We start from the raw sequence: 10,000 nt of genomic DNA on the forward strand, positions 1-10,000 counted from the left end.
CCCCCCGCGCCAGGCCGAGCTCCGCCTCCCTCGCCGTTCCGCCACACGCTGTGTTTTCCGAAGCCACTGACGCGCCGCGAGTTTTAGCATTTCCCCTTTTTCGCCGTTGTTTGAAAAGGAAGAATTAGGCGTTGTCCCGCCCACTGCTTCGCACCGCTTCCTGAGAGGCACACAGCGACGACCGCCCTGCGTCACCGCCCCGGAGGCACACACACACGCACACACCATGTCGCTCAACATCGCGTCATACGCGACACCAAATGGCTGACCCTGGAGGTGTGCCGGCAGTTCCAGAGGGGCACGTGTTCGCGCAGCGACGAGGAGTGCAAGTTCGCCCACCCGTCCAAGAGCTGCCAGGTGGAGAACGGCAGGGTCATCGCCTGCTTTGACTCCCTCAAGGTAAGGACGGCCGCGGCTGGGAAGACGCGTGCGTACGGACGGCTCCGAACCCCTGGACCTAAAGGGAAGGAGGCAGCGGTGTGGTCGGCTTTCGACCCCCCAAACGGGTCGGCTTAGCTCAGGAGGTAGAGCAGTTGCCTTGTAACCGAAAGGTCGCTCGTTCGATCCCCAGCTCCTCCTAGCTGATTGTTGATGTGTCCCTGAGCAAGACACTTAACCCTAACTGCTCCTGACGAGCTGGACGTCGCCTTGCATGGTTGACTCTGCCGTCGGTGTGTCAATGTGTATATTAACCGATGTAAGTCGCTTTGGATAAAAGCGTCTGCTAAATGCCCTAATTGTAAAACGTAGGAATAGGACTCGTGTGTGGAGGGGTTTGCCCCCCTGATTGCAAGGGGTAGGAGTGTGTGTGTGATCGGCTTTGACCCCTAAACATAGGAATAAGAGTCTGTGAGGGGGTCAGCTTTGAAACCCAAAGCGTAAGGAGCAGGAGACTGCTAGTGACCACGTTGATGCCATAAACGTAGGGAGACTTGTGCGTGATCACTTAGCGCGCATGATAAGTCGATGTTTAATCGCTTATAGCGTACTGTCGAATTATCTGTTCAGACACACAGGGTACGTGTCGAGAACGCCCATTGGTTACTGCTAGCGGTTTTAATACTCCTACCTTCTGCCGCGGTTTGTGTTGGGGTGCTGGACGGTGCATATAGGGCCGCCTGGTAGCGCACGCTAACCCTGCCGCGGCCAGATGGCATAACGCATGTTGGCAGAATCAGAATAGCATGTGGGGTTGCAGCCTTGCATTTTTCGCTAATGGGTGTAGGTTATCCGCTCAAATTAGCGTGTGTGTGTGTCTGGGTCTGTATGGGTGTGTGTGTGTGTGTGTGTGTGTGTGTGTGTGTGTGTGGTGTGTGAGTGTTGGGTCACTGGACCTACCTGACCTTTCAGGCCAAAGCTCCCAGTGGTGAGCTGTCATGTTTCGGTGTCACCGTGTGTGTCTGTGTGTGTGTGTCCGTTTATGTCCGAATGATGGTAGAAATGTGCTTGTGTGTGTGTGTGTGTCTGTGTGTGTGTGTAAATGTGTGTGCATGTGTGTGAGTGCATGTGTCTGTTGAAATGTATATATATATGTGCATGTGTGCGTGTCTGTTTGTGTGTCAGTCTGTGTGTTTGTGTGTGTGTGTTTGTATGAGCGTCAATCTGTGTGTGTCTGTGTGTGTGTGTGTGTGTGCGTGTGTGTCTTCTTGGGTGTGTGTGCGCAGCACGCGTGTGTATGTGACCCTACGGACATACAGCTAGCATGGCTCTCTAGAATTACCATGCCATGTCTGTCATGATACCGCATCCCCACCATCTGATAGCCCACCCCCCCCCCCCCGGGTTCTGCCACACAATCTATTCCTGGCCCCCCCCCCCCCCCCACCCACCATCTCCCATCAGCTGTCTCGCAGTTAACAACTAGCAGCCAGCTTCAGTGCTACTCTGCAGCGTGTGTCAGAAGGATCTCTTCACCTGTCCTATGTGCAGCTGCATATCCAATAGACGTTGCCGTAGGCTACGTAGCCGTAGGTAGCTCATCACCGTAGCTAGCGTAGGTCTGTAGAGATAGAAAGATAGATAGATAGATAGATACATAGATAGATAGATAGATAGATAGATAGATAGATAGATAGATAGATAGATAGATAGATAGTTTACTCATCCCCTTGGGGAAATTCAGTTACACAGTAGCCCACGAAGTCAGTCGACAGACGGAAAACAATAAAAGTCGATAAAATAAGTCAATAAAAAGCGAGCAATATTGCACGTTGGTTGTCAAACAATAAGCCATTTCCGTCCCGGAATAAAAGTAAAAGTGTCCGTTGCTGCCATTAAAATTAACATTTGGCTACCTGCTTATCACACACTCTGGGTTGAATTTGTTTCTTTTTTAAAGAAGACCTCGGAGACCATTGTCTCGTCAAAGTCCATCCAATTATAACAAGGTCATCCTGCGCGCAGCCCACGGAAACATAGCGCACAAAAAAACACAACAGTACCAGGCTCCTTAAAAAAATATATAAATAAAGCCAGGCACCCAGTTGACAGTGATAAATCGCCAGGAGAAAGTGGGGCAGTATTGCACCGCGACCGTGAAGACTTTGTTTTCGGTTGTTGTTTAAAGGGGACCAAGATGGTGAGGTGATGTTAAAGCAGGCCGGCGAGAGTGACAAGCAGGATTTCATAGTTGAAATAGAGATGGTTATATAACATATATATATATATAACATTATATAACAACAATCGATCATCTGAGAGACAAGTTGGAGGTCATTCCCACTGCATTACATACGGGCGATCTCACTGTTTAAGGGACATAAAGAAGCTGTTAAACTCTGGCTGTGTTGGAATACACTTGTGTACAGAACTGAGTAATCATTGGGTAGTAATTGAGTATTAATTGGTAGTCAAATATCTGCAGTGAAATTTTAATTTTATGTTTTGTTCAAATTACACTAATTTATTTTTTGACTGTAATCAAAGCCCAATCTTCCTGTTGGGTTTCCTCATGATAGATTGATTTTAAACTCCCCACGTCTAGTTAACAAGGCTACATGACCGCCCCTCCCCCTCAGTGCTATAATTACGATCCAACTGGCGATACACAAACTACAAGGTTTGTGTATCATGCCAACTCTGCTGGGTGGGACTCCACTATGGTGACCTTTGCCATCGTTATACTAACAGCCGTTAGAGCAGTACTTTGATCTCCTGCGTGTTCTAATTACCCACCTGTATAGATCCAACCGCCCTTCCATAACCTAGAGACTAGCTGAGACCTGCCCTGTACTCTGTCAACCCAAACGGCTGCAATCTTTTCCCCGTTTAATATAAAATTACACCGGTCACACATATCGATCGACAATATGGCAACGCTAATAGAAAACAGCGTCAAACACAGAAAACCGCCCGAGCTACACTATCTTTTTATTACGACCCAGAGTCATAAAGCTATCTAACGCCCACGTTATTGCATGTATCGCTCCGACTCTTTGTCCACCTCGGCAGCTGAGCATAAGCCCTATTTGTTGTCGAGGGACCCCATCCGCTTCCAACCTCCTCCCATGTTATTGCATGTCACCGCTGGCCACAGGTCAACATGGCTGGCCAACGCCGCAGAGAGCTAGCGGTATTTACGGTGCGCTCAGCTGCCTTAGCGTGGCGGCGGCGGCGTTAGCGGCTGGACGTGGCTGTAAGCCTCGGCTGAGTTATCGCCAGCCCCTCGGCCATTGAGTGACAGGCCGGACCGGCTGCCAGCCTTTGTCACCCCCCTCCTCCCCCTTCCATCCCCCCCACCCCTGACGGCTTAATGGGCAGAGCAGCTGACTCCGATTGGGATTGATTTGTTATTTCGTTCGACGCCAGGGGGAATAGGCCCCTTTTCACCGTCGCACGATCACGCCGTCGGCCGGAGACGGCTCTCAACGGGATCGGTTCGTCCTTGGTAATACGACGAGGTCTCGGGTTCCATCCCCGTGTCTCCCTGTGACCCCTACCTACCCTTGGACCCCGCCTCCCTTGAGCAAGGCGCCCCACTTCCGTACTCCCTACTCCCTTTACCTGCACCTTGACAACCTTAGCTGTGTGCCCCCATTAACCTTCCGGATTAAAGCGTGTCTCCCAAACGACTCCGGATTCTATTACGTTGCCCACCGCGATAACGAGGGGCCACGCGCGCCCCCCCCCCCCCCCCCCCCAGTGGTGTGCTGCCCGCCCGCGGTCGGGGTGTGTGCAGGGGGACAACGTCTGGGAGTTGAGGGGGCGCCCCCCAAAGCTCCGGTCTGTTTGATGAGAGAGATCTGGGGGGGGGGGGGGGGGAGACCGACTCTGTGCCCCACTCTCAAGGGGGTGGGGGGGGTGACGAAAGACTGAACAAATACCTACCCCCCTCTCTGTCGCGTTGGATTATTCCAGGCCAGGGAGTATACACACAGTATGTTCCCCACACTACTTGCGAAATTGGGGGAAAAAACGAACGCATTTCGGTTTTATTCCCACCTGCTCGGCCGGTTGGCCCTCTGGGTAGAACCGTCAGAGACATACCTGAGCGATTAAGAAGGAGAAGGCTAGTCCAGACTCATATCCCTTTGCTTTTTATCGTATCTCTCTCTCTCTGTCTCTTTCTACCCCACCACTTTCTCTTTATTGCTCTCTCTCTCTCCCTCTCTCTCACTTTCACTCTCTGTCTGATGCTGTCATTCTCAATTTCTCTCTCTCGCTCTCTCTCTCTCTCTCTCTCTGTCTCTCTCTCTCTCACTTTCTCTCTCTGTCTCTCTCCCCCTCTCTTTCCCTTTCTCCCTTTCTTTATCTCCCAATCTCTCCCAATCCCTTTCATCCCAATTTCTTTCTCTCCCACTCCCTACCCATTTCTCTCCCACTGTTTCTACCTCTCTCTCCCACTATCTTTTTATCTCTCTCCCACTATCTTTTTATCTCTCTCCCACTCTCTTGCTACCTCTCTCTCCCTATCTTTCTAACTCTCTCCCACTCTTTCTACCTTTCTCTCCCACTCTAATTCTACCTTTCTCTCAAACTCTATTTCCAACTCTCCCATTCTCTTTCTAAATCACTCTCCAACACTCTCTCTCCCACTGTCTTCCAATTTCTCTCTCCCTCCCGGTGTAGCTCTCTCTCTCTCTCTCTCTCTCTCTCTCTCTCTCTCCCCCTCTCTCTCTCCCTCTCCCTCTCCCTCTCCTCTCTCTCTCTCTCTCTCTCTCCCTCTCCTCTCTCTCTCTCTCTCGCTCTCTCTCTCTCTCTCTCTCTCCCACTGTCTCTCTCTCTCTCTCTCTCTCCCTCTCTCTCTCTCTCTCTCTCTCTCCCACTGTCTCCCTCCCTCGCTCTCCCTATGCAGCAGGGCTATAATTAACGCCGGCTTTCTAAATGTGGTGGAGGTGCTGCCTGCCCCGCGCTGAGAGGGGCTGGTTAGTAGAGCAGGTCAGCATCGCAGTACCCTGCTGCTCCCCAAGCTGTGGGCCCAGAGACACTGAGCAGACCTCGGTCCTGCCCAACACAGAGACACTGATCAGGACTCAGTTCTGCCCAACACAGAGACGCACTGAGCCGGGCTACGAGTGCTGTATCCGTTTGAGAGTGGGGGACGATATTAACCAATGACTGCGTGGTTACACACGATGCTTCTTCTTACTTTGTCGTTTGTTTTCGTTTTTTAATTGGGTATTTAAAAAGAATCAATCTAATTCAATTTAATTTCTACAGCCCTTAATCACAGGTAAAGTCTTAAAAGGCTTAACAGGCCATAAGTGTGTTAATACTTTTTATGAAGCACTCGGAAATACAATTTATGTATGAATCGTGCTTTTATTATTATAATTACTATTACTATTTGGTAAACTCCACAACATTTCGGGCCTGAAATTACTTCATTGGCGTGGAAAACCTAATTTTACAATGCCAGAGCATGTCAAAAGTTCAATAAGAAACAAAAACAAGTTGCTTCAGCAGTGAAAAATACAATACATTAACAAACTGAAAAAGTATGTTCAGTGAACAGGCACTCAATTAAGAATGAATAAGACTTCCTCACTCACTCTCTCTCACTCTCTCCCTAGAGCGAGTGCATTAGATAAATGAGACGTTTTGGCGCAATCACTCATGGAAAATAGTTGATCTTGTAATGGGAGTATTTGACATGGGTAATCTGGTAAGGTGGAGGAAAGGGGATAATGTATGGTTTCCCTCCATGGGGAAAAGTGCTGCGTTGTGCTGTGTAGCCCGGTGATAGTAATAATAAATGAGTCGTGGACTTAGATGATTTCACACCAGAGCCAGCTTCTCTGATCCTTTAATTAACGGCCATTTTGCTGCAACCCAACCTACAACTTAGACAAACATTTTCCCTAGTGGTCCCTTACTGTTGCTATTTATAAGTGCTGCTCGTTAATCTTGTTTTTATCATCGTGTTTCCCCCCCTCCGGTTTTTATATTCATCTAATCTACAATTAGAGTAGATTGTGGCCTGAATTCTACTCGTCGTAATGTTGTAATTAGCCTTAAATGTTGTTGCCCAGGCTTAAATTAAACACACTGTTCCAATTTCTTGACCTTATAAGACGTTTTCTTCCTGAGGGAAATCAACCATTAATATTTATATCTTCCTGGTTTTCTTCTCACTCCCAACGGTTTCCTTTTGCGAAGTGAATTGTTAACGCCCGACACGGAAATACCCTCATCAACATCCGCTTTTGTGCCCAAAACCATGACGTGACACTGGATAGCAGTATCATCTAGCTCCGGCAAGATCATCAAGCATTATAAATATCCCCCTTCTGCTTCTGCATGCACTCCCCCCCCCCCCCCACTGGAAATCCTCCATGAAGTGAAAACTTTTCTCCCCTCTCCAATACAGAGGGTAGTCACCAGACCACAGGGCCTGTGGTAAAGCCAGGGGAGCGGGCTGCGTAGGCCCCCCAGGATAGGGGCCCCGGCTGGGGGGGAAGGTCATGTGGTAGTAGGGGCTAGTGCTGGATCAGATCTACAGCCTTCTTGTTGAAAGGAGACGACCCATAGAGAGGAAAGACGACAGAAAGCCTGAGCGCTGCCTGAAACATTTGGACTCTTCTTTTTGTTTTTCTTTCAGCAGACGCTGTTTGCATTAGCCACTCGACGATGAGGAAGGGCTCCTGTCGCTAGAAAGCTTGTTTGGCGTCTTCTTCTCCAGCCTCAGTCGTAAGGCGTGCCACTTAGAAATGATGTCAGGCTTTTCTGGAGCTTTTCTGAGCTTCATGGGAAAACGTTTTTTTGCCCCAGATGTCTCGCACTGGTGGCATCAGAGCGGAGGTGTGTGTGTGTGTGTGTGTGTGTGTGTGTGTGTGTGTGTGTGTGTGTGTGCGTGTGTGTGTGTGTGCGTGTGCGTGCTGCTTTGGTGCCTTTTCGGCCTGAGAGCCTGGTTTGCTGTGTTGCACTGATGCGCGGAACTGACATGTCTGTGAACGAAAGTCGTTTTAAGAATGGTGTCATTGGGTTCTCTTGAAGGATAACTTCAGAATTGTTCAATCTGGATCATAGTTTCCCATCATATCGGTCTAAGTGACTACTGCGGCCAAAACATTTTGACGGTATTGAGGAACTATCCATTGCACTTTGTTGTTTGTGGCCGCCATAGCATCTAGATCCAAGATGGCAGATTGCCGCTAGGTAAATAAGAGTCTATGAATAGGGCTGTGCCACCAGGGAGGGCAACCGAGGAAATGTTTAAAATAAATAAATGAGATCAGCCGAGTCATGTGACGAAGTCACAGCACCGATGCATCCGACAGTGGTCCATTTGTTGTAGTTTATTACTCCTCCTCCTCCTCATCTTCCTCTTCATCCTCTTCTCCCTCGTCCTCCTCCTCCTTATCTCTCTCAACATGGCTGTTGATCAGTACTTATCTCTCTGCCGTGTGAAGGGAGTCTGTCTGAATTCCCAAGTTTGTGGGGGGAGTTTGGATACCTCAGCTCACCTGCTTGCCATTCCACACGTGTGATCTCGATTTACTTGACGCAACCTTGATGCACCGACACACGCACTCACCGGATGCACAAGTACTGATGGATAGACATCGCCGCTGGAAGGGGCCTCTCTCTCTCGTCAAAGCGGCTGGCAGTCTTCTCCGCTTGCAGGGATTTCACACCAAACCAGGACGGTTGTATCATCAAATCAAGACTCTGATCTCAAATAAACGTAACGTTTTTGATGAAACATTGCAGGTCGTTTCGTTTTTGCCTTTTCAACCTGAGCTAACCTGTAAGGGTGAGGGTGAAAATAGACGCACGACGCGCGGAAAGTTCCAGTTCGCAATAAAGTGTAGTTCTAAGCGGTTAAACGTCAAAGAGCAAGCGTTGCTGTGTTCTCATGTGACCCAGGGGGTAAGCAAGACGAATGACCCTCTCGCCTTGCCAACAGCCAGCGATGCTGCCGTGCCGGAGATCCTAGCGGCTAAGAACAGCTGATCTGTTTGTCCTCCGGTCCTCCTGGGTTCGGTCCACACCTGACTGAGAACTGACCGGGGCGGGTCCCACGGCTGACTGTGCTTTCTGGGGACAGGAGAGGGGGTGGGCAGGGGTCTGAGCGCTCCCAGGGCCCTGTTCGATTCCACTTGGCCCGCACTCGTCCGACAGCTAAAGTGAGATGGCTTGGGTAAACAGCTGCAGACACTTTTCTCTTTCTCCCCTCCTCCTTGCGCATAGATCCAGGTGTCCCACACCACCCCTGCCTCTTTCCATCCCCCCTACCTCCCTCTCTCCCTCCCTCCCTCCCTCCTCCCTCCCCTTTCTCTTGCTCCCTCCCTCCCTCACTCCCTCCTTACCCTTGCTCTGTCCTTCCCCCTCAAGGGCCTTCTGTGCCCTGGTTTGCAGCCTGCTTAGAAAGAACATCTTAATCCGGATTTTATATTTTTTCTAGGTGGCGAGTTAAGAGTATACAGGTCTGTTGAGTGTGTCCCTTTAGACGGGGGGGGGAGGGGGGAGGGTGCTATTAGGAAATGGAGACGCCAGTGGAGGGAGGGGGGAAACAGTGCAGGCTTTTATCATGGGAATATCCTCACATGGGTCGGGGGGGGGGGATGGGGGAAGCAACGATTCCCAGGGAATTACCCTCTAACGTTTGGCATTGGCAGTACCAGGGGTGAGGCGTGGGTCGGGGCTGGTCCCAGGGAGAGTTCACCCCCATGTCAGCGAGCCCCCCCCCCCCAACCAGAAGGAGAGGAAGTGGCTCCTTCTGCCCCTTCACTGTGTCCGCGTCTTAAAGGTCGCCTCCCTGATGCTTTTGCGAACATGAACTTTGCATTTGCCATCCCCTGCCGTCCCCCCTATCTCCTCACCCTCCCTCCCCTTTGTTTTTAAAGAGAGATATGGGCTAGGCCGCATTCCTCTGCGTAATCCCCCCCCCCCGACGAGGCCACTCCCTGGGCTGAACAAACACACTAGGGAGAGGCAGAATGCACATGCAACCACCGTGGCGAGCTCCAACACCCCCCCCCCCCCCGACTTCCACCTCCCTCCCCCACACACACCCCCTCGCCCAGGGCACAATGACTTGGACACTAATGTTGGAGGGGATGAGAGGGGGAGGGAGGGAAGGGAAGAGAGGGGAGGGAGGGAGGGGAGGGGAGAGAGGGGAGGGGGAGGGAGGGGGAGGGAGAGAGGGGAAGAGAGGAGAGGGGAGAGAGGGGAGGGAGGGAGGGGAAGAGAGGGGAGGGGAGAGAGGGGAGGGAAGGGGAGGGGAGAAGAGGGGGGAGAGAGGGGGAGAGGGAGGGAAGGGTAGAGAGGGGAGGGGAGAGAGGGGAGGGGGAGGGAAGGGGAGGGGAGAGAGGGGAAGAGAGGGGGAGGGGAGAGAGGGGAGGGGAGAGAGGGGAGGAGGGAAGGGAAGAGAGGGGAGGGGAGGGAGGGAAGGGAAGAGAGGGGAGGGGAGAGAGGGCAGGGGGAGGGAGGGGGAGGGAGAGAGGGGAGGGAGGGAAGGGAAGAGAGGGGAGGGGAGAGAGGGGAAGAGAGGGGAGGGGAGAGAGGGGGAGGGGAAGGGGAGGGGGAGGGAAGGGGTCTATCGATGGTGGCAAGGCTT

The 10,000-nt window shown here is 51.5% G+C and overlaps 1 protein-coding gene across 1 annotated transcript in view; it reads left to right on the plus strand.

Annotated features, from left to right (window-relative positions):
* Positions 1-226: 226 nt before the first annotated feature.
* Positions 227-10,000, plus strand: part of LOC307074691 (muscleblind-like protein 2a) — a gene marked incomplete at its 5' end in the record, with an annotated part of 239,675 nt that continues 229,901 nt past the window's right edge. Inside the window, 2 exon segments of the mRNA XM_079734959.1 lie at positions 227-242; positions 245-399. Of these exon segments, the coding sequence (XP_079591085.1) occupies positions 227-242; positions 245-399 (171 nt within the window).

The sequence above is a fragment of the Pollachius pollachius genome (assembly GCF_949987615.1).
Source record: "Pollachius pollachius genome assembly, chromosome: 4".
Classification (NCBI taxonomy): domain Eukaryota; kingdom Metazoa; phylum Chordata; class Actinopteri; order Gadiformes; family Gadidae; genus Pollachius; species Pollachius pollachius.